The sequence below is a fragment of the Phaenicophaeus curvirostris genome, chromosome Z (assembly GCF_032191515.1).
Source record: "Phaenicophaeus curvirostris isolate KB17595 chromosome Z, BPBGC_Pcur_1.0, whole genome shotgun sequence".
Classification (NCBI taxonomy): Eukaryota; Metazoa; Chordata; class Aves; order Cuculiformes; family Cuculidae; genus Phaenicophaeus; species Phaenicophaeus curvirostris.
The window spans coordinates 66,975,040-67,002,760 of NC_091431.1; the positions used below are offsets into that span (position 1 = coordinate 66,975,040).

The 27,721-nt window shown below is 42.6% G+C and overlaps 1 protein-coding gene across 1 annotated transcript; it reads right to left on the reverse strand.

Annotated features, from left to right (window-relative positions):
* Positions 1 to 11: 11 nt before the first annotated feature.
* LOC138733715 (dynein axonemal intermediate chain 1-like) lies at positions 12 to 27,711 on the reverse strand. Its single transcript, XM_069881180.1, has 9 exons — positions 27,648 to 27,711; positions 10,650 to 10,718; positions 8,739 to 8,837; positions 7,724 to 7,804; positions 6,101 to 6,227; positions 4,638 to 4,717; positions 3,630 to 3,788; positions 1,809 to 1,868; positions 12 to 206 (listed from the first exon to the last, which is right to left on the reverse strand). Exons 1-9 carry the CDS (start codon positions 27,678 to 27,680, stop codon positions 12 to 14), a joined length of 903 nt encoding a protein of 300 aa, XP_069737281.1. The 5' UTR covers positions 27,681 to 27,711.
* Positions 27,712 to 27,721: the final 10 nt, after the last annotated feature.

A 27,721-nucleotide genomic window follows, 5' to 3' on the forward strand; every position in this document is an offset into this window, starting at 1 on the left:
CCTGACTTGCATTACAGATGCACCCACCGCCACTCTGAGCAGGCTTCTTCCAGCATGATGAAACGCACCTGTGACTCCCGAATTGTTAACTTCCTTCCCTTCTTCCTCTCCTCCTCTTGCTTTGCTGTCTGAGGTCTTGGTTTTTCTTTCTCTTTTGACTTTTCTATTCTCTTAAGCTCTTCCACATAGGCATCATAGATGATCCACTGAGAGACAGACAGAGACAGGATTTATTAGTACCTGGTTATACTCCAGAAAACAGCCATCTACACCATCACAAATACATGAATGCCCTCACAACAGTAACACTGCCACTGGAATCAGCTGAAGGCAGCTGGCTTGTTGCACAAAAAGTGAAGGATTGAAGCCCAAGGTTTTTAAAGCTTGATTAGGTATGTCTCACTTTTCAAGAACACATTATTGCATTCTTAACAATTTCCTTCCCTCAACACTCTTCTTGGTGCTTTGACTCCATATCTTTTTTGTAGGACTTTCTGTTTGGCTAATTTACTAGTGTTTAATAGGAAACATGCACTAAACATCTGCTTTATGACATTTCTCATGCGGTGTCAGAAAATTAAATTGTTGCTGCTTAACACAATTTAAATCTTGGACTCCAATTCTGCAGCATATGAACAAACGGAAACTGAGAGCAGTTTTACATCTTATACTATGCCACATGCCAGAAATGTCTTACTTGAGTGGAACAAAAAGTGACTTTTCTACTTAAGAATTATTCATTAGTATCAGAGTGCTTAGTGCTGTATCTGAAACAGGTACATTGCTTTCAGAACAAAACAAAAGGCAATCTAATATTGATTGGAATAAGGAAAGGTAGCAGAAACCTTTAGCAAAAAAACCCTACAGTTTGTTGTAAATTTCCAAGCAGGAGTGAGGAGGAAAGATGTTCCAAACACTAAGGAAAGGACAAAGCAGATATGTTGAGAAGGAGCGGAATAGAACACTTTTGAAAGTGGAAATTAGGAGCATAAGGAAGAACAAGAAAGAAAAAGAGTTGAAGGGAAAAAAATCTTATGGTAAAATATCATTTTATATCTGCTCTGATTTTCAACAGAATAAAAACAAAACAATGGAAAATATTTCCTCCTAGTTTAAAAACATTTCATGCAAAATTTTAGCAACAGCCTGATCATCATTAACAGCTCTGTTCTCTCTATCTCACTGTCAGAAAATAATGAAAGGAATATCCAACTAGAGGGAGGAATAATCTCAGACAATTTATTCTGTGATTTCAAGTTCTGGAATAGACTGGGTTACTGTTTTCAGTTTGACAGAAAGACATTTTCTCCCCTTCTATCCAGGTCACCCACCAAACAGTGATAGAAAGCCTTCAGCAGCAGGACAGTGCTCACCCCAAAGACTGCTGTGTCCCTGGAAGAGTTATTTTCAGCAAGAGGCAGTTGCTGTTGTGTCCCTGTTCCTGCAGAGCTCAGCTGCAGCCCACTTCTTGCTGAGTCCATTCTCACACTGTGGTTTCCCTATTTCCACTCATTTAAGACTCTCTAAAGCAGACTGGACAGGGTGGCTGGCAAGCAGCAGCTCAATTCCAATCAGCTAAACAGAGACACTTGACTTTAGAAATATAAACCACTAGCAAGTTCATCCATTAAGGCAGAAAGGACGGACATACTAGTTTACCCTCAGATTTAAACCAGAGATCAAAGCTACAATATGCGAGTTCATTCTACTGCAAGAAATCCAGACATAATCAATTTGGGCTTTCCTTTCTCATATCTCTCTTTTCTAAATATACTCTAAAAAACTCTTAACAAGCAAAAAGAATATACCTGGTTAACAGTAACTGAGAAGTTTTCATGAGGTGCAGACTCTGATTGACATGCTGCATCCTGAATAAAGGAAAAGCATAAGAAGTATAATCTTTGCATTGAAACTCTTTGCAGTGACATAGTCCAGCTGCAGAAACAGCCTTCTTGTTGCAAGTAGTTAGAATAATATTGATCTAAGATTAATTCAATATCCAAAGTACTCCCAGAGCACTGCAAAAACATCATTGATGACCATGCAACTGCAAATAGATTTTCTTGTGGGCCACAAGAAGGCTCACAAAACCTTTTTTCCCAACATACTTAAAATATTTTATTTCAGTATTTCATTTTGAAGGAATGGAAATGGTTTGTTTCACGTCTACCTTTTGAAACATTACGCTACCGGTCATGTATCAGCTATGCTAACCTACTAAATTTGAAAAGTTTTGATCCATATGTGAAAAACTGACTTGGATACAGCAGTCAAAACAAAAGAATTTAACAGAATTATAACTCATGAAAAATTAATTTGTTGTTACTGAAATAATATTTTTACCACCCTTACATCAACATTCTGAAATAAATGTATAGATTGCTGTGAAACTTTCTTTTAATGGAACAGCATTTTCTTTCAAAAAGCTGTTGTGTCAGGACATATTTAAGAAGCTGCGCATACCACTTCCCTGACCTCTGAAATAAAGCAGTCTCAGACATGGAAACTACACATACCCGTACAGCACTCAGCAGTACTTCACAGCTACTTCAGGTCTATTCTGCTTTCAAAGGCAGAATCACACAGAGGCACACAAGTGCCTCCCACTAAAATCAGTGGCAAGAGAAAATGCAGATCTGAGGACAGTGAAATAACGAATTCTGTGTCCTCCTCAGGGATTTTTGAAGGTTGCAGAATCTTAGCTCAGACTTTGCAGTAAACACCCACTGTTGGATAAACTCTCCTGAAACCCTCTGTCGCTGGTAGCTGGCAAAGATGGTATTCTGTCTAAGAGATAACTCCAGCAACACAGTAACTCTTAGATAGCTCCAAGCCCATCAGATACAAAAGCATCTCGCTTTAAGTGTAAGGGCTGCAAGAAGGCAGGCAGGCTCTCTGAGGAAGCTGTATGTACTCTGACTTCAGGACAGCAAGAGAAATAAAAGAATCTTCTGTCTGAAACTTGTATCTCCAATTGAGAAAGCTCTTCTTTGGGCACTCATCTGGTGGGCAGCATCACAGGCACTACTCGGTCAGGAGTCCCTGTGAAAACACTGAGAGTGGCTATGGGCTCAGCAAAAATCCCAGGGAAGGAACAAAAGGTCTTGGGTCTCTACTAATTGGAAAGTGCATTCATAGAGTGGGAGGTAGATGTACCACACAGCAGCAGCAAAGTTTTGTCATGTTTACATGAGCCTGTTACTGCAGTACCTATGCTACAGTAGGTGTAAGGGCACTTATATCCCTGCTCCAGGGGTAAGAATTGAAGTATAGGGCCTTAAAGGGACTCTGTAGCAAAAGAAAATTTAATTCACCAAGTCCAAGCCCTCAGCTGCTACCCCAAACGTTGTTCTATCCTTTTTAAATGAGAAAACAGACACGAAAAATGTTAGATTCAAGTAGTGTTTTAGGGATTTACAGTAGCAACAGAACTTTTTTACGCTGTCCAAAAGTATGAGGCAAGAATTTTCTTGTCATTTTCAACACCGCAAATGTTTTTTATAGTAAAACTCCGTGTTTTTTCTCCTAAAAATATCTACAGAGATGAAAGTATAGGACACAAATACAGATGATCCGCATGCCCTCCCAAAGGAAAGATCCTCCAAGTCACTAAGGAATGAGTAGCATACCCTCATAGGGTTATTGTGTGTTGTTGAAGCTCTCTCAATGAAGTTGAACTGGTTTGCAAGTTTCTGCTCCTTTGGTTTTAGGGCAGAAGGCTCTTCTGCCTCTGCTGCCTCAGATGCCTCTGCTGTTCCTGACACCTCTGCCTCTTCAGGTCCTGCAGCCTGCAAGAAAATACAGCAATGACTTCACCCTGAAAGAACTAGACATCTCTTTCCTTCCTCAGAAGCACTTCTACTTCTACTTCAACTGGATTTCTGCTGCCTAGTGAAAGAGACTGAAACAGATGAAGATTCAATATTTAAGATCAAAATTAGAACACTTCCAGCAGTTAGAGCAAGGAGATTCTGCAACCTTATCTAAACAGGAATATCGAAAACCAGGAATTGAAGTTACTTTAAAACAAAGCCTGACATGAGTGGGATAGTGTAGCATGACTGTCTTTAATAAAATGGATTTAAGGACCAGAAGATTGCATTAAGAGTCCCGCTACCCGGTGTTTTCACTTCCTTGCTAGACAGTGAGCTTTATCGGAAACTAGTCTGAATGTGATTCCAGGGCCTGACACTGTGGATAGGAAAAACCTTCTCACCGCATAGTCATTTCCTGATCAGCCAACTACCTTTAAATTAAGCCACTGCTTATTTCAGGTAGTTATGCCTGCTGCTTTCAACCTTCCACACTTTTGTTTTTCACCAGTTTCTCTTTCAGGGCCAGAATTGCTGTCCAGGAAGATTCCAGAATCCATCAAATTACACTGTCTTACACTCTGGATAGAAACAAATGTGGTGTGATGGACCTCAGCCCCCTACACAGCTTCTCCTAACCAAAAAATGTAGGAGGACTCCAGCTGGTCAGTCAAATCTGCAGGATCTCACCTACAGCAGAGGCATCTCAGGCATAAAAATATCAACTAGAGAAGCTTCTAAGAGAGCCTATTTTACAATGAAGGAATTTCAAATCTAAGATTAAAAAATAAAATGGACAGCTCTCAGTTTACTATAGAGAATTACCTGAGTGTCTTCTGTGCTTCCTTCATCTTTAATCTCTGTCTCTTCAGGTATTACTGCAGAAGTCTCAACAGGAGCCTTTTCTGATGATAGAAAGGATAAGTGAATAAATCCAGGATAATAGGATATATTATCCCATATTCTGCAGATCCTTCTACCTTCTGAAGCATTAATATAGAGATGCATCTTTTCCTAATGCTATCCCATTAGACAACATATTACCAGTCCTGAGTTGGGAGGGTGATTGCTCAGAGCCTCAAAAGAAGACAATGCTATTACTAGAATGAAATTGCAGTAATACTGGCTGGACTGAAATAAAAAAGTCTGATTCCAACTCAAATCAAACTTCTGAAATCCAATTCTGATCTAAGTAGCTTTGTTTCTGGGTATGTCTTCAGCTCTGGATCTTTCTGCCTTCTGAAAATGTCTGCAACTACGTACAACCATGAAGGATGCTTTCAAGGCACACAGGAGTTATAACATGGTTTGTTCTTGCTTATATGGATAAAAATTAATATACCAGTCTTGCTAGAGAATGATGTTTACATTCCATTCACAGCCTTGAGTGTGCAGTCATGCTAGCATCAAGCTGCATGAACTTAGCTGGTTTGGAATCTAGGAAAAGCATGGACAACAACAACAACAAAGAATGCTTTCATGGCATTGAGGATCCAAGTCAGCACTTTGTCCTACTTCAAATCATCAAGCACATTCTGTCAGGTGTAAAATAAAAGAGGCACTTGGGAGCTGCAAGTAACAACTGCTCTCAGGAACTTACACCCAGTGGTATCATTGTGTCTGACAGTTACCACCCTGGAAGGACACACTCTGTGACAAAACATCTCCTTTCACAAACAGCAGAAATATAAGAAAAACTCTAGGCAGTACACCTTTCCATGCTGAAAATTCAAACCCAGGACTCATTACTAACAACAGAGCTTTTCAGCCTCTGATTAAGGGGTCTTTTCGACTGAAAACCTAAGAATGGCGATGAGTAGCTAAGACCAAAGGTCCAACTACCCGAATGTCTTGTATCTCACTGTGCACAAGTGGATGTCCTGGTAACAGTGAAAGAATGGACAAGTATATCATAGTTTCCTGAATGATCACCCAGCATCCAAACATTTCTGCTTTAACACTTTAAATCACGGCTGAACTTTCAAAGCAGCCTAAGGAGTTTAGGCATGTATGTCAAATTCATGGTAGTGGAAGATGTTTAAAAGGCATTAAATAGCTCTGAAAATCTACATAGTATTAGTGTTCACATGGCTTAAAAAGCATGTGCTATTTTCTACACCATAGCAAACACCTGGCTGATTGTTTCATCTGGTTTTGTTTGCTGAGGACATGAGCCAAAAGAGGAGCTGTTCAATCCTGTGGTGCTGAACCGTAACCATTCCTTCATGTTAAAGAAGTGGTACCTGTGCCTAGTTGAAAATTATTGTGGTTTCAGATAATAAACCTACCTGCTGCAGTGCTTACTTTGATACCCTGCCGTCTGCCTTCATCTGAATCTTTGAGTATGAGGTTTCCATTCAAAGATAAATGAATGGCCATTTGATCCACATGACTTACTGGTATGTATGCTCGTTTCTATGCAGAGGAAAGAAACAACAAAATTAGCATGGAAAAGTCATATTTTAAACCAGAAATACTGTGTAGTCTAAATTGCTTAAGCTAAGAAGATCCATATGGAAAAATATGTTTGTTATTTGCATATTTACACTGAAATTCTTCAGTAGGTATTTATATCTCAGGACACGGAGAGTCCTGAACGAGCACAGCAAGTGAGTTTAAATATAGTTGCAGGAGATCTCTACTTCAAAGCACTCCCTAGGAGATTTTCATGTCCTGTCGTGCCAAGATTCCCAAATGACTTGGTGTACCTGCGTAAGCACAGCACCATGCACAGGGAGCAGCTCTGACCTGGAGACAGTACAGGCTCTTAGCACCACACCCAGGTTATGAGCACTCACTAATTCAGCTGTCTGATGCCAATTTGATTGCCACTTGCTTGAAGACCACTGCACACTACAGGCAAGCATCTCAGCTGAAACTGTGTATTAAGATTTTGAGCTCCTCCTAAAAGCAATCAGAAGCCACTGCAGACAACAAAGGCTTCAACAGTTTCTTCTTAAAAATATGACTGCTTTCTGTATCAATCACAGCATAGCATCAAGCCCACTTCAGTCACTGTGGAGGATCTGAAGATATGGATCATTCACCCCCTGTTTTTACCCATAAAGATTGAAACCCTCAACTTCAAATAGAAGAGAAAGTGACATTATTTGTTTCCACAAGGCTGATTTTCTTTCTCTAGCGATCTCATATAGTGCTTGGTCAAACTAGTTACAGCAGCCCAGAGATGAGAAAGGCTTGGGAATATTTCACTTGGTTGTCTGTTCCATGTCACACTAAGACTGGAAATAATCCATTGCCAGAGCTGGAAGAAGTGTTCCTATGTCCTGTCTCTCAGGGGGTGTAACCCCTCCCAGAGAGGGGTGGGAGGCAAAGCCATCATTCTGCTCTCCTCCTATGGCAGCCTGTGTTGCTGGCTGTACATCCTAGCAGGAGGAGGCTGCTCTAGGGTAATGCAGCAGATGCTCTACACATAGAAATGTGAATGTGTAACTGTTGGGTGTTACCTGGCAGTCTTTGGTACATTCTCCCCTGCTCACTCTCACTAATCATAAACAGAGCTCTTGCCAATGATTTCATATAGCATATTTCTGAGCTGTCCTACAATTCAAACAACTGAATCTTGACGTGAGGATACTGAGGCATAACTGTCTTACAGACTGAGTAGATCATTGCCTTTTGTCCTTTAATCACCACAGAAAAAAACCATTACCGCCTCAGATTAGCTGCAATAATTGCATTCACTGCCAGATCTTGTTGAGTAATTGTTATACATTACTTCTGAATGCTTTCACCTTCTGCAAAACCCCTTTAGGAACCATTGGCAGTAATATGTAATAAGATGAAGTCACATTAAAAGGAAATTTACCTGGTTGTAAATCAAAGGAAAACATACAACTCATTTGTTGCAAAAAATCTCAACCTGGTTTTACAGGTCATGCCACACTTACTTTAAAGCTGTATCTGATGATGTTCTGGGGAGCATGGGGATTATTAGCTGTCAGGATGCGTGTAAATTCCTCTTTTAATTCCTTTGGAGCGGAAACAAAATAGCATCATAAGCAGAACTCCACTGTTAGCACAACATACAGCATACAAAAATCACCAGGTTTATGTTCAGTTCTATGATGTTCAGTCCACTCTAGATAACTCACATCCAGCTGATGCCTCCACAACAGCAACACTTGGAGCCAAGCTAGCTCAGGGTGGAATCTAGAACACTAATCCTGCTTCCTATCTTGCTAGTATTTCAGTGGGCTTTCTTGAATTCTTTAGCTGTCACATTAATTCTTATATAAGCTACGGTAGCACTTGAAAAATGCTAGCTGCATTCTATTGGGTAAGAAAGACAATCTGTGTCTTGAAGTCTACAAGGTCAAAAAATAAACAATAAGCTCAGTAACACCAATGCTTGCAGGACTGGTCACTGCAAACAAAAAATAGTACCAGTGTTAACTGTCTTCACTACCTGAGCTGGGGGGAAGTACGTATAGCTTCCCTTTGAGAGCTACTTGGAGGAAAGGGAGCAATGCTAGAGTTTCACACGGCAGTGAGAAGGGAAAGACAACTGCAGTTGGAAGGGTGACTGTCTGCCGTGCTACTGAACCAAGATGAAATGCAATAGCAACAAAACCATACAACACCTCCCTGTCTGTGCATCACACACAGGCACCTGGAAAGCTCAGGGTTGGCCCTGGAGACCACCTTATCTGAGGGAAGACCCAGCCCCATTTCCCTCTTGAACCAACTCCATGCAGATATATTGTCTTAAGCTTAGAACTGTTTCCAAGCACATTCTCCCTCTTTTGCTCATGAAAGCCATTTCAGTCTATGCTGCAGACACTGTACTCCAGCAAGTACTAGAGTGTTTCTCTCACAGAACTTCCTCGAAAACAAATGGCTAAGGTTTTGGCTTACAGAGTTCTGTACATATTTCATGACAACTACAGCCACTGTTTTACTCACAGCTTCAGTCAGCTCCAGTTGATCTGTGGGTTTGACTAGAGACTTTGCTGCCACCCATTCATCTGCTCCCCCTCCCGCTTCAGTGGAAGCATCTTCATCCTAGACCAGGAACAACAAGCCCACTAGTGCACCAAGACTGTCACTGTTTTGCTCCCTCCCAAAGCAGCATTCCTTCAGGCATGGAGCAAAGAGGGCAAAACAATATTACCCCACCCATTTCTGCTTTGAGCAGAGCAGATAACCCCTAATGGCAGGCCAAAGTCTGAAGATCACTGAAGTGCTCTTCTTGCCAGCAAAAATTCAGTGGGTTGGAGGAGTTCCTCCCTGAAGAGAACTCCTGGCCTGTAACAAAACTGGAGTAACTCTGATAACAAATCTCAAGTAACTCCACTTCAATTTCAGATTAAAAGTTGGTGATTCTGTTACCTTTGACCATATAATACCCAAATAAGCCATACTTTAGGGCTACTCAAAGGCACAGGTCAAGGACCTGCAATTACTAAGTAATTTCTACTCCAGAAGCTACACTTAGAAATTAGTTCAAGACAAAGCTGCAGGAAGCCATCTCCTGGAGCGATGTTAAACATCTTCCTGCAAAGGCCAGCAGGTCTGCATTCTCACAACATAGACAGCTGCTTTCCTAAGGCCAGGCTTGGGTTGATATGGTGATATGATATCATTAAGAGGAGAGGAATCACTGCAGGCATGAATTTCAACTAATTGTCGTTACAGATAAACTGCCAGAATGCCAAGTTGCTGATTAAAGTGTTAAACTGCTCCAGGCAATGTTTCTCCCTCAGTCTGAAATGTGTAATGAGTTGATTTAAACTAAATCAATGATACTTTAAATACAATTCTCTCAGGTCTCTAAACTTTACAGCCATGTAGAGCTGCTGATGAGCCCAGGGTATGAGTGAGGGCTGTTTGCACATACAGACTGGACCCAGCAAAGCTCTGCTATCTGCAGAGAGCCACAAAAGTAAAAAGCACAATGCTATGTAAAAATGGAAAGTGGCAGAGAGTAACAGAGAAATCTGCGTATGCCATGGAAAGCCACAGGCTGCAGTCTTTCTCTCCCCAAGGGAGCTGAAATGATGCAAGCTGTAAGGAAGGTCAGGTGCTCTGACGCACAAGAGACTCTGATGGCAGAAGCGTTGTTTGTGATTAAATGCTCCCCTCATGAACACCTGCTTGTAGGGCATTTATCACATACAAGTCGATGCCAGTGAGTTCAGTGGTTGCTCTCCCTAGTGAAGCAGATAAAAAGTGTTGTGGGTTTAACATTTTTATTTATGTTTTTAATTTAAAAGCAAGTAACTTCCATTTGTAAAGGGTCAAAACAGGAACATTTAACAAGACTGTGATTTGTCCCAAGAAAGTCAAAAGCTGTTTATCACCATGCCTGTTTAAAGGCCTGTAAATTTTTTTCCTCCAACCATATCAACGGAGCTAAATAAGAGGACGCCAGATTTAATAAAGGTGTTCTAAGCATTTGTTTTCCTACCAGTAAAAATATTATGAGGCTTGCAGTCAAAAAGTTAATACTATTTTCTCTAATGCTTGTACTTCTATATAAGTTACATGAATATGGGCTACATTTTGAATTTTCTAAACCAAGCAGGCAGTTTGTTCTCAGTCCATGCCAGCTTACATTTTGGAATTTACACCCCAAACATTTTATTTTAATCTTTTCATTTTGCAGTTTACCTTTATTTTACCTACTATTTTTACTCTAACTTGCTAGTGTACTTCCCTTCTCCGTGGAAATCTACAGCAGCCACCTACTGCCAAATCAATTGAAATATTAGCAATTCCATAAAGCAAGTCATTGTTTAGACTGAATCTAGTTTGCATCTCATAGACAAAGAAAAAAAAGATTTCTTTTAAGATTTATGAATTTGTGGATCTTACCCGCTTTTTAGAGGCAGGTTTAGCAGGCCTTGGTGGTGCTGCCTTTCCTCCTGAAGGTCCACTTTGGCCCTGAAATGAGAACATATACAATATAAACCTTCAAAGCAGCTTGTTTCCTTAATCAAGTGAAGCAGAATAGAAGTTTGATGTGCTTACTAACATTTGCTGCAATGTTATATTTGAAAAGCCAAATATACCAGTATTTTGTCTGTAAATAGTTAAAACGAAAGGCAATCACTTTCATAATGGTGGTTGAGTCACCAACCCTGGAGGCATTTAAAAGATGTGAAGATGTGATGCTTAGGGACATGGGTTAGAGGTGGACATGGCAGTCCTAGATTTGTGGTTGAATTTGATAATCTTAAAGGTCTTTTCCAACCTAAATAGTTCTATGATTCTAATACAAGACAGCATTTTATCAGCATGAAGAAGCACTTCATTACTGCCTGTCTGTGGTACACCTAAATGTCTCACACACAGAGTTCCGGTGCCACTGGTCAAACACACAGAAAGGCTGCTCTTGCTCCTGATTCTTGCATGTCACGATGAGCCCAGAGAGAGCAGATCCACACCTACAAAGTCACAAATGCTGAAAAAAACCATGGAAAACACTGTTGAGCAGCTGTGAAGTTAACCAGGGCCAACTCCTCAAGCACATCACAGGACCAAATAGTTTTTATGACAGGCTTTAAGGAAAACAGTGAAATAGTGTTTTACAGGGACTCCTATAGAGTTTTTTTAAGGGAGATTACCCAGAAATTAAGGAATAACAGAAGGGCAGCAGTGACAAAGTTTTATGAAAACTTTACAGAAAGTGAGAGAGGAAACGAACACTTTTGAAGACATTGAGGGACAGACAGGACCAAGAGCCCAGAAGTCAGAGGGAGAGAGAGCTGATATACCAAAAAAAGGAGAGAGTATTAGAAACTTTGGCTAGAAGAGTTTCAGGATGGATCCCAAATAACATTGGAATGGATTGATGGGAAAAGCAGAGGAGTTCCTTGGAAAAAGTGTTTGACTTCGTACCAAGAAAGAAGGGGATACTGGAGGAGAGGAAGGAAGGAAAACAAAGGGGTGGAGTTTATTGATTTTCTTTAGAAGAATATTAGAGTGTGCCTTTCGGTTCAGATCAAAGGTCCACCTAGGTAAGTGTGTGTCTACTGCAGTATTCAAAAGCAGGTATCTATGGAGCTTTCTCTACGATGCCCTCTCAGTTTCTTACAGGACTTGAAATGCTATCCCTTTTAGTTCATATCAGTGGATCTTATTCTCTACAAATTCATGCAGTCATTTTGGAACCCAAGTACGTTTTTAGCGTGCACAACTTCAGTTGCGGCAATGTGCCCAAGTGGCCAAGAAAGGCTATACTGTCCTGGCCTGTATGAGAAACAGTGTGGCCAGCAGGAATAGGGAAATGATTCTGCCCCAATACTCAGCACTGGTGAGGCCGCACCTCGAATCCTGTGTTCAGTTTTGGGCCCCTCACTACAAGAAAGACATTGAGATTCTGGAGTGTGTCCAGAGAAGGACAACGAAACTGGTGAAGGGGCTGGAGAACAAGTCTTAGGAGGACCAGCTGAGGGAACTGGAGTTGCCTAACTTGAAGAATAGGAGGCTGAGGGGAGACCTTATCACTGTCTACAGCTCTCTGAAAGGAAGCTGTAGTGAAGTGTGTGTTGCTCTCTTTTCCCAAGTGACAAACAGTAGTACAAGAGGAAACGGCCTCAAGTTGCACCAGAGAAGGTTCAGATTAGATATCAGAAAAAATTTCTTCACCAAAAATGTTATCAGGCATTGGAACAGCTGCCCAGGGAGGTGGTTGAGTCCCCATCCCTGGAGATATGTAAAAGATGGGAAGAAGACTTGCTAAGGGATATGGTTTAGTAGTGGACAGGTACAGTTGGACTCAATGATCCCCAAGGTCTTTTCCAACCAAACAATTCTATGATTCTAAGATTCTCATGGTACAACTACATGCTAATGCAAAGAACCGCTCCTTGCTTTTAAAGTCTGCCACAAGCTGCTTTCATCAGGTTTTCCTAGTTCTTCTAATGGAAAGCCCAGCTTTGTAACATTATCTGCTGCTTTTACATTATTTTTTATGAACACCTTAAGGACCATGAGTCTGTACAGATACTCATACTCTTCTCATGATTCCCCTTCATTATGAAAATCAAATATTCCATTCTACCATCTGCTTCCTATGTATTAAACAATTAAGCAGCCATAATGACTTTGACTCAGTATCCCCAGTTCTTCTTTCTAAAGCCCCATTACCTGCTAAGACATGAGAATAAGAATTCAGAAAAGAAACATTTTCAGTGGAGAACAAATTGTAGCAGGGACACGAGGCTGTGGCTTTCAGTGTCATTTTCCTTTGTACAAGCCATGTAAAATTGATGTTTCTAACAAGGCATCAGAGACTATTTTTATCCCAGAAGACACATATAGAAAGCAGTGAAAAAATGAGCAGAACAATACATTTGTATGCTTAGAAAATGTGTCTCACTTTGAAATACAAATTGTTTCTCTCAAGTGGAGAAAATAAAGAGTTATGACAGTTCCTTTATAATCCCACAGTGGGCCGGCAGCAGAGCAGAGAGCCTGGGAGCTCTGGTGTCACAGCTACTACTCAGATCACTGGCTCACACAGCTGCCCTGCCTCCCCCATGTGATGGCTTGGCAACAAATGGCAGAGCATCCTGCCGTACAATTACATGGTATGTGGGAATTAGATATGATTCAAGCAATGAAATTTAAAACATATATTCAGAGCAGAATTTTATTTAGATCCAAATCCAAATCAAATTCTTAATTTTAAATATAAAACAAAGCCTACTCACTATTACTCTTTGCAAATGAATCTAAAAGGCATTTAAGCAGCAGCAAAGGCATTGACAGGGCAATCGGAGGGCAATTGGTTTTGGCAGTTGCACACATTTCAGTTAATATAATCCAAAAAGCCACCTGTGAATAAATGTCCGCAACTGTATTAAAATCCCAAAGTGACATTGAAGAAAAGCTGGAGTTAGAGTGCACTGGAATGACATAACACGAACTCTGCCCTTGTCCTCATACCACAAAGTGTTTGCAGAGTACAGTGTGGGCAATTTTTCTGATCAACCAGGGGCCTATGGCTAATCTGCTTTATTTCTTTAGTCTCTGTACAGTATCATCATTATTTTATGACTCTAATTTAGTAATATAGTACAGGCCTGGTATGCCAGAGAGACTGTACGTAGGGCCAGGATGTAGAATAGAGGAATACAGGCAGGGGAGCGTAAGAGTGGTAAGGGTGGTGAAACACTGGAGCCGGTTTTCTACAGAGGTGGTAGGCGCCCCATCCCTGGAAACATTCAAGGTCAGGTTGGATTGTGCTCTGAGAAACCAGATCCAGTTCAGGATGTGGCTGCTCACTGCAGCGGGGTTGGACCAGATGACCTTCATGGTTTCTTCCAATCCAAAAAATTCCATGATTCTAGGAGATGGGGCATAGGCTTGACATAGCAGACCCTCCATGGCTGTAAGCATCTATCTCACTGCTGACAGATCTGCTGACAGGGGAACTGGACAAAGCTGGGTTTAGGGATAGGAAAGAAAACAAAATAATAGTGTATATAGCACACTTTAAAAGCACCAAATACAGTAACAGCTGAGAGTACCACATTCAGTTGTGTACAGCTGGAAGAGGATATTGATGGGAGGGATCTCATTGCATCAGTCAGTGGGTTTTCCCCCTTCCCTGTTTTCCTCAATCCTACTTCACTGCAAGATCTCAACCGCTGACTGTGGCACCTTCCTTTGGGGTTCCCTGGGAACTAAGTGGAGTAGTTCCCTATAGCAGGCAGCAAGAACATGACTAGCGGGACAGTTATGAAGTTGCACTTATTATCTCTAGTATTTTGAACTAAAAAAAACCGAGCTATCCCCTCCAACTTGAACAGTCAAGCCTTACAGCTACTTGGCTATCACACACACCCTCGGCCAAGTGCTGCACAGTGTGGCCATGGTAAGCCCATTCCAAAAGTGTGCTAGACCTGAAGATTGAAGATGGGAGCCAGCACACACTGAATGTTGTATGCCCTAGGCATTCTTCCAAAAGTGCTCCACAAGGACAGGACAGCTATGCCTGGAGCAGGTGAGCACCGGTTTTTCTGGCAGGTGGTAGTAAAGTCCAAGAAGGTGTTGGTCCTTAGCTTATTCCAGGATTCTTCAGCAAAACTCATCCCCCTCACAGCTGAAAGACTGACTTCAACAACAACAAAAGCTGAAAATCTCATTTGTTGGATATCCTAGACTCTGGCCAGTGAAGGTAGAGATTGCAACTGTACTTGACTCAATTCTCTACAGAACTCAGTATAGAAAGCTTTTGGGATGCAAGCACGACTCCTGCAGTGATGTGCTACCACAGCCTATGCTGCAAAAGGTCAATCCCAAAGTACCTAAAATTGCTGGAATCCAGCTGGAAGGTGACATAAACATAATGAGATGAGACACTAGCACTCATCCAAACTAGTAGATCTGTTTAAAACTATGACAAGAAGCAAGATGGAGAGCAAACACAGGTCAGTCAAGAATATAAAATCTTTCACTTTGCGTCTTAATTCAGATAATAGCACAAAGCCTACTGCTGGGCCACTTGCTGAAAAAGACAGTCCTGACATTCCTTTTCATAGATATGTTTGTTCTTCATCCTTTTGCTATTTCTTTTGCAACCTCCTGCTCCGCGTAAATGTTTCCAAAGTCAGCACACCATCTTTCTTCAGACCTTCCCTCAAAACTCCATATCAGCCATATCAGCTGTAAAGAGTCCTCAATAGCACCGAGGTAGTTGGTGTACTGCCACCACAGCTCAGAATGATGGCCATTGCTTCCTCATTCTTCTTTTTACTGTATCAACGTGTTACCCATAAACTACTATTCAATATGTAAGCCTTTTGTTCTGACAGCTATTTCTTTGCTGCATGTCACATTGTTTCTATAACAAAAGGTCACAAATGCATCCACAATAGAAATAAAAAATAAACTATAACTGTGAATCAACATAACAATTGCATATTCACTGACAAGATGCTCAGGACTAAAATCTCTAAAATTCAAACATATTTTTGCTCTTACATAATTAGCTACAGAAAAATAAACTATAAGTTAACAGACTATTATTAGCATCTCAAAGCGAATGATTAAGATGTTAGAAAATGTGAGAATTAAGGTTGCTGGGGCAACCTTCAATTTAGCCTGTTGGGCACAGGCATTACGACACACAGCTTAATTCCATAATCACACACTCTGTTTTTTGTAGGTTCTCCACCTCATTTAAGCTCTCCCAGACTCACAAGCATGGACAGAGTTCCGACAATAAGTTGCTACTAGCGTTTTGATTTCTGTTATTCAGCATCTAGAGCCTTTGAGGCTTTTTTTTCAATGAATAGCCTAAGTCAGACACCCAGCAAAGAACCTTTCAATCTTAACAGTTATATTTTAGCATCTCTACATAAATTGAAGATGGTCTTGCTATAGAAAAAAAATCAACAGTCTTCCTAAATCTCTCTAATAAATGGTGCTACTATCACTGCCCCTATTAATAACAACAATCAAGAAGAAGAGGACTGTGAATAATTATGAGGAATTTATATTAGCAAAAAAAGAGACATTGTTGCTATGAAACTAAGGAATGGTTGGTTAGGAGGCCTTAAAGAATTATAAGGAGTTTCTTACCCCCAGGTCACCATCATAACTCTGCTTGACTACTACAGCCAAAAATGCTAGTGAGAATTCATGCATGTGAAACAATTTTTACTCCAATGACTGCCTTACATTGAATAAATTAAAAGATTACCATAGTTCCACTACCTGAAGGGGGCTGACAAGAAAGGTGGGGAGGAACTTTTTATAAGGGCATGGAGTGATAGAATGAGGGGGAATGGTTTTAAATTAGAAGTGGGAAGACTTAGATTAGACATTAGGGAGAAATTCTTCACAATGATGGTGGAGAGGCACTGGCACAGGTTGCCCAGGGAAGCCGTGGCTGCCCCATCCCTGGAAGTGTTCAAGGCCAGGTTGGATGGGGCCGTGAGCAGCCTGGTCTGGCAGGATGTGTCCCTGCCCATGGCACGGGGGTTGGAACAGGGTGTTTAAGGTCCCTTCCAACCCAAACCATTCTATGATTCTATGATTCCTACAGTGAAATCACATCAGAAGCCCATAAGAGTCACAACACTTAAATTAACGATCTATAGAAAACCCAAGTCACTGTTCTTTTCCAGACCTTTCTTACAGGATGTGTCTATTATAGCAGCACCTACAAATTGCTCCCTGAGCCAGACATCAACCATCCTACATGGCAAAATGACTATCGACTACAGCAAAGATACAATAATCCAACAGGGTGACACAGATGACGAGAGGAAACAGCTGAAAAGTGATGCTTTAAATGCCATTTAATTTTCCTTTGTCACATCTCCCTTTAATGCAGGCAAGTCATCAACAGGTGCAATAGCTGTAAAACCAAGTCCTATTGCTGAACTGTCCAACAAGCATTTCTGACTTTATTTTTAGGTAGGGTGTTAGATATATCTCCAAATGAAATCCCTCTAAATAATCCTTTTTTCAGTTATGAAACAGGAAAACTAAAATAAGAAGAAACTACTAATTACCTTTCAAAGGACACTGCTGCAAATTCACTACCAGGCTGGCATTTTGTAAGAGCTATCTTATTTCTGCATCCCAGAAACATGCAAACGGAGGGAAATCATCAAAGAGATAAAACGTCAAGTGCAAGTTTTGACCTTAACACCCCGGTCGTGTGTTTCCAGCTTGGCCTGCAATTAGGAGAACAAAAAAATCATACCAAACCATCTATTCAAGTCTTGTCTTTCTCACTTACACTGTCCAAGCTCTCTTTTTGTTGATGATGTGACAGCACTAATTGCTGATCTGAGAGTCATTAGCCAAATTTATACAAAATAGACAGGCTATAAGTACCACCTTCCTGACAAAATAGCAAAAGTTCTGAAGCTTTTTCTAAGTCCTGGAACAATCATTTTTGGTTTGTTTTTAACAGCTGTTTAGAACGGGCCTACTTGCCAAGTATTTCATCCTCCACTGCAGAAAACCTCCGACCTGTCAGTGGCAATGCTGATGGTAAATAAATCATCTTGGTGTCCTAGAAAGCAGAGATCTACTCTCAAGAGCAAGCATTTATTTTAGGGCTGAACCCTGAATTTGTGACCACAGAAATTCCTAAGGAAAAAAATGCATCCATCCCTCACATTCAGAGACAAGGCATGCCTTGACTAATCAAGTAGGAGATGCAATGATGCTACCACACAGGCTGTCCTGTCGTCCAGGACGAGGCTCCTCACTATAGCCTTTGCTGGCTGGCACATCCTCCTGCTGTATTGTCAGATTAAACTGCCCCTTTCAGACTAGCATTTGCAACTGGTCACTGCATGGTGAGAAGCCAGACCCACCACTATTCAGTAACTCCTTGCCTAACGTGAAATATCTCCCTATGCTTAAATCATAAAATGGGCTGAGTAGATTTGGATTTGCAGATCCAGCCTAAAACACCTGAAAACTCATAGGCAGGTATGATGCAGGCTGATCACTCTGCAAAGCTGAACGGTCAGTTCATATTAAGCAAATTTTCCAAGGGCTGAAAATCTATTATGTATTAATGAAACATTCATCAGTGCAATGACAAACCCAGAATATAATTTTTTCATTATGCAGTCATTCCTGCAGCCTTTCTGCTCCCCTGGCTGTTACCATAAGACAATCAGACTACAAGGAAGAACAATCACAGAAGGGTCCTGCAAAGTTTACTTCATCTTCCTGAGCAGAGACATTATCATTCCCAGTCTCTCTGGAGCAGAGCACAGAGGTTAACATGAAATCTAAAAATAAGAGAGAACAATGCAGCTGCTTGTAGGATTCTAATGCAAAGAGGGAGAGACACTGTAAGAACTAAGCTTGACATTTCTATAAAACCATTTAATAGTTTCTTGTTAGGTTTTTATTCTTGTTTTGAATATTAGCAGTCTCCATAGTAAACCACCACTCAGCACAAGGAGCTGAGAAGCACTATTTTAGCCGAGAAGACCCTATTTAAGAATTATTTGTCAATACATTTCAGAATCTGTTTTCTGAGCATCTTGATTTCCACTCGGGTGGAGTTAATTTTACTCCTAGTAGCAGCTGTGGTTTGCAAATAACGTCGATAACATACGTTGTTTTAGTTGTGGCCAGGCAATGCGTACACTCAGCTGGGAGAGAGTTAATTTTCTTCCCAGTATGTTTTAGAGTTAATATGAGAAGAATGTTGTTAATGCAATAATGTTTTTAGTTGCTGATAAGAAATGGGGAAACGGGGGACTTTTTCAGTTCCCCGTGATCTGCTAGCCAGCAGGCGTACAAGAAGTTGGGAGGAGCATAGCCAGGCAGCTGACCTAAGCTGCCCCCAAAAATATTTGATGCCATATAACATCGTGCTCAATATATAAATGGGAAGTTGGCCAGGAGCCAGGGTTCACTGCTCTAGGATTGCTGCTCAGGGACAGCCTGGGTATTGGTCATCGGATTCATCATCATTATCATTATTCTCTCTTAATTTTCAATCCTATTAAACTGACTTTATCTCAACTCATGAGTTTTCCTTTTCTTTTGCCTTGATTCTCCTTTCCATACCACCAGGGAAGGGAGGCATGAGAGAGTGGCCATGTGATCCTAGTTGCCAGCTGGGGCTCAAACTTCAACACTGAGAGGCACTAAACTGAGTGTTCATTTTATATTCCACACATGGTTTAATGCATGTTTAAGAGTCAGTAAGCACCTTAAAAGCCCTTGCTGACGAATAGTTAAATGTGTTTAACTGTTGACTGTGTCTGGTGAGGGGTTCTCATGGTTTCTCTTTGACAACTTGCTGAACAGAAAAGAAGCTATTTACATGTCAGTAAGTGCAAGACCACAAGTGTAACAAGAAATTACTCAATATCCAAACTCAGATGCTGTCTTAACAGGTGTTAAGGTGACCTGTTGCTGACAGTGGGGTTGACTCTAAGTGAGAAGACCCCAAGTGAAGAGGCCAGCCAGTCTGGTTTTCCACATCATAAATACAAAGAAGTGCATGCAACGTCAGTTAAGAAACCGAAACCAAACCTTGCTTCTCTCTGAGGTGGGTTCAGCCACAGAGGTACACAGAAGTGCTGGGTGGTCCCCACTGCTCACACAGCAAAGACATGGAAATCTGGAACCAACACCTCCAATACCATACCTGATAACTAGGTTTTAAAATAACTATCACAAAATTGTTGGCAGCTTTCTCTCACCACCCAGGACCATGCACAGGACTGAAATGAGGCTAACAGGGTGCCATTCTCCATCCTGTCAACAACTTTCTGCATGTCCATACAGGTCAATGTTTTAAAGAATACCACATTTCTTAGTGCCCTGTTTGCTACACTCAAGATCTCATTTTCAGGGGAACTGAGAATCTAATTCTTCCATTCCCTCCAGTCAGGAATGGTGTGGCCAGCAGTAGGGAAGTGATCATCCACCTGTACTCAGCACCACTGAGGCTGCTCTTCGAATCCTATGTTCAGGTTTGGGCCCCTCACTATAAGACATGGAGGGGCTGGAGGGTGTCCAGGGGAGGGCAATGGAGCTGGTGAAGGGTCAGGAGCACAGGGGTTATGAGGAATGTCTGAGGGAACTGTTGCGGTTTAGTCTGAATAAGAGGAGGCTGAGCAGAGACCTCATCATTCTCTACAACTCAGTGAAAGGAGACTGTATGAGGTGGGTGTTGGACTCTTCACCCAAGTAACAAGCAATAGCATGACAGGAAATGGCCTTAAGTTGTGCCAGGGGAGGTTTAGACTGGATATTAGGAAAAACTTCTTTCCCAAAAGAGTGTTGAAGCATTGGAACAGCTGCCCAGGGAATGGCAGTCTCCCTCCCTGTAAATGTTTAAGAAACATGCAGATCTGGCACTTCAGGACATGGTTTAGTAGGCATAGTGGTGTTGGGCTGATGGTTGAACTGGATAAGCTGAGAGGCCTTTTCCAACCTTAACGATTCTATGATTCTATGCAGGTATGCTGCCTTTTCATAATTATATATCTTCCCAAAGTGCTGTAGAGTTCAATATCCATAACACATTTTAGACCTGAAAGGGAGGATGCTACTCAAGTACAGAGAAAACATAAGTATTATTATTTTAATACTTTGAACACTAAAACACATTTCTTCTTAATGTACACAAACATACAAAAGCCAAAAGGTGCTTCTAATTAAGGCTCAGGTCGAGTCAAACAATTCATCTGGAAGGCCACAGCCTTTTTCCCTGATGGTCAACTGGACTTCAACATATTGTCACCCAGGAATATGGGAGATTTCTTTCAAAGAAAAAGAAAAAGACAGAGATAGACAGGGAGATAGAACTGGAGGCTGAAGTCACCCAGATAAAGGAAAAGAAAGATGAAATAAAGCGAAAAACTGATGTCAAAGGAGAAGGCAGATACAAGACAGGCACAGAAGAAGGGCAGGCAGTCACCACCTGTAAGGGCAAAGAAGAAGAAAAAAGAAGAATTTATCACAAAGCACTCGAAGAACACACAGCCATGAAAGCAAAAGAGGGGCTGAAAGTGACACATGGCAAAAAGGAAGGACCCGACAGCATTCAGGTAACTACTTCTGGTTTGAGAACAATCTCAGGGAGAACATTTTCAAAGGGAAAGCAGACAGCAGCGAAAAACCTAGGCAGCAGAGCAGTACAAAGCAATACATAGGAAATAGAGGAATGAAAGGCACATAGACTGGTGAAAAGAGCATAGCGCTACAGGAGAAGCAGCGGTGAAAGAGACAAGGACAGAACACCTGGGGAATTGACGCTCAGCACAAAACCCAGTCTCATCGGCAAGCAGCAGGCTTGTTTCCTGCCTTACAACAAACACTGGCAGAGAGGAGGAACATGTATGAGCGAGAAGTGCAGGAGCTCATTTTCAAAGGGGGATTTTCTAGTCAAGAACCGGGATCTAGACCTTGACTCACCAGTTAATTTTACAGTGGCCATCAGGGCTCAGTAGGTACCAATCATCAGACCCTGATCAGGCAGTGAGTAGTGCAGAGGCACAGCTGTCTACTCCCCGGACTCACAAAGCCATTAGGATACATTCCAAGTCAGAGAAAATGAGGCAAAAAGCCTACAGACTCCAGAATCACAGAATCACTAGGTTGGAAAGGACCCACCGGATCATCAAGTCCAGCCATTCCCATCAAACACTAAACCATGCCCCTCAGCACCTCATCCACCCGTGCCTTAAACACCTCCAGGGAAGGTGACTCAACCACCTCCCTGGGCAGCCTGTTCCAGTGCCCAATGACGCGTTCTGTGAAAAATTTTTTCCTGATGTCAAGCCTGAATCTCCCCTAGTGGAGCTTGAGGCCATTCCCTCTTGTCCTGTCAAGTTTTTTAACTGAATAAAATATTATTTCCGTGAAACAATTCAAAAGTCTGGTCCAGAGCTATACAATTCTTCCACTCAAGTATTCTACTAGGTAAATGGATGTGGAGCAGCAGTCATATTTAACAAGTTCAAGGCAAATATAGGAAAGGCAACACAGGACAAATTAAAATTATTGTATTTTAAGTTGTAATGAAATTTACGTGAAAAAAGTGAAAACCCTAAGAATTTAGACAGTTTATGATGTTTCAAGAGTTTAAATTAAAGTTAATGCCTTTAGAGTACATTAATTAAGCTTTTCAAGTAATGTGTCAATCAAAGCTTCTTCATTTCAGAATATTTGAGATAATGGCTACAGAAAATTATTGAAAATATTTATGTGGGAATTATAAAAATAAAAGAAACAGAAATTCTGAGCAAGCATTTCACCCCAGGTTCAGTTTGTATCATTATTACTATTGATGGGGTTTGCAATTTCAGCATAAGCATCTTCATTATCCAGGACTAAATGTGGGGTTTCATTCCAAAATTGTTCCCTCTGCAAACTTTATAAAGCCCTTTGTAACTTGATAATTACTAGTACTTCTTGGCAGAAGATTAGGAATGTCACAGTGATCCTCTCTCCTACTTTTGCCTACTCTAACACCCACGAGTCCTCCCACTCCACGTATGAAAACATTCGGATGGCTCCCAGAGACCTAAGGGGGCATGCAGAACCATTTAAGTACTTCTGGATTTTGGGCTCCAACCCTCAGTTGCAGGGGAAGGGATAGGTGATCAGGCTCCACAAAGTCAGCTCACATTCAGTTGGCTTTATTAGCACAGGCTTCAGAAGCTGCATAGTTCTGTAAGGAGTCCATACAGCTGTGGTGTGGATAAAACACAGAAAAGATGAAACAACCTTGGGATGGTGATCGGATGATCAGCAAGGGTTGCCGTTCGCTCACTAAGAGAGCTTCTGCTGTTCAGACCCCCTACAGACTAGTTGTGGTTGCCTGGAGATCTTAGCTGCAACTTCACAGCTCTGGACCATCATGTTGGCCCCTCTATTTTTAACTTCTGCCTTCCTTGATCAGTTATGGCTTTGTGGCATGTGTTCTGGACTAAGGAGGCAGACTGCTTGTTTCCAATCACTTCTAGACCACCTATGCTAACACTCCTCCTCGAACTCCGATGATTAAATATGTTGGATTGACATAAACCTGTTATGAAAAGGGGTTTATCAGGCAGGTGATTTGCTTTCAAATCAAACGCTTTGATAGTGCAGTAGTAGGTGAGATCCAGGAATTAATATAACCAAGTCCTTCACCCTGCAAGGAAATGCAGGCAGAGATGCCCACACAGAGCCCAAAGGCAGACAGGAGGTCTCACAGACACATCTACCCACACCACTAATCCCAGAGTAGGGATAGGGCCACAAAGGCAAGCAGGTGGCCTCACTTCATTGTCTAAACCAAGAGAAGGGCAGATAGTAAAACAAAATGATAGAAGTTACAGGTAGCTGTTCTGGTTTGAGCTAAAGCAGAACTAATCTCCTAACTTTTCAACTAAGCCTTGACTAAGTAACTTCATTTTCTGAAAGTTAACTACATGTTTTCCAGACAGTGTCAGTCTCTAGAAGAGATAATGCTTAATATTTATGCATATTGTCAAAGTAATGGGGCATTGGTATGCAGAGAGGCCATTGCTTATACTTACAGAAACCAAGGTCATACCTGAGTTGACAGAATGCTGTAAGTGAAAGGAGAGGAAAAGGGTCACATCTGCAAGGAAAAATGGACAGCACAGGTGACCCCAAACTCATCAGCAGAGGATTCCATTCCATATACATCATACTCAGTATAAAACTGAGGGATCACAAGAGTCATTCACTCTTCTTCGATGGCCAACATCCAGTGAGAACCTCGTCTGTCCTTCTGCCCCTGATCCCAGATCCATGCATTCCCGAATCCAGTTCCTGACTCCAGTTCCCTCTCACCACTTAGTGCAGCCAAGAAACTTTTCCTCATACCTGCTCTGCACCATCAGTGTTAATGCAGTCATCGAGGGATGAGGGGGGGTTGTATATTCATATGATGATGATTATTATTAATATTATTATTAGTTTCATTAAAGCTGTTTTATGTTTAGCTACCAACCCACAAGTTTTCTCTTTCTCTCATTTCTCTTTCCTCTTTCTCTGGGTAGGAAGAGGAATTCAGTCACAACTGTTTGTGTCTAACTGCTGATCAGGTCAATCTAGGGCTAAACTGTGACACGAGCTATAACTGAGAAAAAACAGGGATTTCAACCTGACTGCTCAGTGCCCCTGAAAGCTTCTCTGGCAGATAGGGGACATCCCAAGTGCATTAAAACCTGGCCTGAAAGGGAAGCATCATGTGCTAGTGGAAGGTGTCCATGCCCACGGCAGGGGGGTTGGAACTAGATGATTATTAAAGTCCCTTCCAACCCTAGCTATTCTATGATTCTGTGCTGTAGCAGTGATGAAATGGCATGAAAATGATGTCACGGGGCTGCAACAGTGTAGTGACACAATGCAGGGTGCTGTGCCTTTGGGACATGCCTGTTTGCCTGAGTGGGGCGGCACAGAAAGGCCACAGAACACAGAGCTGGCAGGGCAATGGGAGCCTTCAGCGTGGGGACAGTGGCGGAACGTGACATAACCATGCAGTAAGCAATACCAAGTGGAGTTGTGCTCAGCCCCAGTGCCTCATCCAGCCCTGCAGGGTTACAGCTTTGCAGGTGACCCTGAGGGAAATGAGCTGGCACACATGGCTGATGTAATGCATAGTGGTGCTGGGAATAGTGATACTGCCACTGGCCTGGTGTTGTGCTGGTGACACCATGGCTCACTGCTGCAGCCCTGGGACTCAGCTCCACACAGCCCCCCCACAGCCAGCCGCACAGGGCACCCAGGGACCCAGGAAAATCCCTTTGCCTACCACACTTGGTCTTGCCTCCCTTTAGAAATGCCTGAGGGGTGGGAAACCCTGCTCTCAATTTACAAAGGAAGCAACTTTGGGAAAGGGACAGTAAAATGTTGGATGGTTGTTGAGCAGAACCTGCCTCTTGCCTGACCACACCATGCATCCCAGCCAGCACATCCTCACCATCTGTCCTCCCTACACCTGCAACTCCACCAGCTCATCCCCAAAGACAGCCTCCACAACATGGCCCTCATTGCTAACCAAGAAGGGAAGGCACCTCATTAATCTGAGATCTTGGCAGCACTCACAAGTGGCACCTGCTCAAAGCAGGAGCAGAGGACAGCACTGATACCAAAAATACTGGCAACTCAATGATGATGATGATAAACAACCTCTCTAATACAGGTTTTGGAGTTCAAAAAAATCAGGCACCCTTTATTACCGTGCTGGAAGCATGAGGGATAATTCCAACAGTCATGCATAACAAGACAAAAGCTGGTCACATGATGTATTTCCATCTATGAGCACACTCTCAGCAAGTCTGCAGATGACACCAAGCTAGATGGTGCAGTTGTCACACCAGAAGGACAGGATGTCATCCAGAGAGACCCAGACAAGCCAGTGTCTGTGTGAATCTGTTTGAGATCCAAACAAGGCCAAGTGCAAGGTCCTGCACCTGGGTCAGGGCAATCTACAGTTTCTAAACAGGTTGGAGGTTGACGTGATTGAGAGCAGCCCTGCAGAGAAGGACTGACAGGTGCCGACTGATGAGAAACTCGACATGAGCTGGCAATACGCACTTGAAACGAGCTCACAACCCAGAAGGCCAACCGTATCCTGGTCCGCATCAAAAGAAGCATGGCCAGCAGGGTGAGGGAGGTAATTCTTCCATTTTGCTCAGCTCTTTTGAGACCCCACCTGGAGTATTGTGTCCAGTTCTGGAATCCCCAACACATGAAGGATGTGGAACTGTTGGAACACATCTAAAGGAGGGCCATGAAGAAGTTTAGAGGGCTGGAGCACCTCTCCTTTCAGGACAGGCTGAGAAAGTTAAGGTCGTTCAGCCTGGAGAAGAGAAGGCTCTCAGAAGACCTTATAGCAGCCTTCCAGTACCTGAAGGGAGACAGACTTTCTACAAGGGCCTGGAGCGACAGAATAAGGGAGAATGGCTTTAAATCAGAAGGGGAAAGATTTAGATTAGACATTAGGAAGAAATTCTTCACAATGAGGGCAGTGAAGCACTGGCCCTGGTTGCCCAGGGAAGCTGTAGATGTCCCCGCTCTGGAGGTGTTCAAGGACAGGTTGGATGGGGCTGTGAGCAGCCTGATCTGATGGGAGGTGTCCCTGCCCATGGTAGTGGGGTTGGAACTGGATGGGCTTTAGGGCCCCTTCCAACCCAAACCATTCTGTGACTCTATGATATGTATTACATTTCCCAGAAAACTTATGCATATTCTATTACTTTGCAAGCAATCATTTTAATGTTATGAACTTCTTAATAGCCAGTTCTCCACTAACTGGGACAGGGCCAATTCTCTGTCTGATCTTACATTCTTTACATTATAAACGAAGACGAATACAGAAGAAGACACATCTGCTCAGCGCATATCACACTTAACACAGGGTGTTACTATTTGTCAAGAGAATGGTGTCTGAAAAAACTACACACTGCCTGAAAACAGGTTATCTGGAAAATAGTCTGCATCTTTTGAATATGGAGTTACTTAAATGAGGAGCTGAAGTGAGAAAACTGACTCTGCTTCAGTTCAAATCAGTACATTCCACTGTTGCAACAGTACCTGCTTCTTGCATCAGCACAGCCAGAAGAGGCTGCACAGCAGTGTTCCCTCATGTGAACCACCATCGCTACAGGGAAGACATTGGGGTGCTAGAGTGCATCCAGAGAATGGAAACAAAGCTGCTGAAGGGGCTGGAAAACAAGTGTTATGAGGAGCAGCTGAGGGAACTGTTGTTGTTTTATCTGGAAAAGAGGTTGCTGAGGGGAGACCTTATCATTGTCTACAACTGCCTGAGAAGAGGTTGTAGAGGCAAGTGCTGGTCTCTTCTCCCAAGTGACAGGTGATAGGACGAGAGGGAATGGCCTCAAATTGCACCAGGGAAGGTTCTGATTGGGCATTACGAAAAATTTCTTCATGGAGAGGGTTCTCAAGCGCTGGAAGAGCTGCCGGAGGTGGTGGAGTCCCCATCCCTGGAGGGATTTAGAAGACAAGTAGAGGAGGTGCCAGGGATCTGGGTTAATAGTGTACAGGAATGGTTGGGCTCAGTCTCAAAGGTCTTTTACAACCAAGCGATTGCATCGTTCTAAATTGTCTGGAACACAGTCTGCAACTTTCAAACCCGCAGCTCCTTCAGTGAGACGGAGCCGAAGCGAGGAAACTGACCCCACCGAGCCCCAGCCGAACATCACGCTGTCATCAGCAATTCCTGTGACAGCTCGGCACTCGCGTGAGCCGCTGTAGTGACGTCACGGCGGGGGTGACGTCACGGCGGGGGTGACGTCACGGCGGGGGTGACGTCACGGCGGCGCTGCCGCAGGAAGGCGCGGCGTCGCCCTGCTGCGATGCCCCCGCTGGGGCACAGGCTCTTACCTGCCGCTGCCTGTCGCCCGCTTTAGGACGCATGGCGGCTGCCACGGCGCCTCCCCGGCCACCCGCCCGCCCGC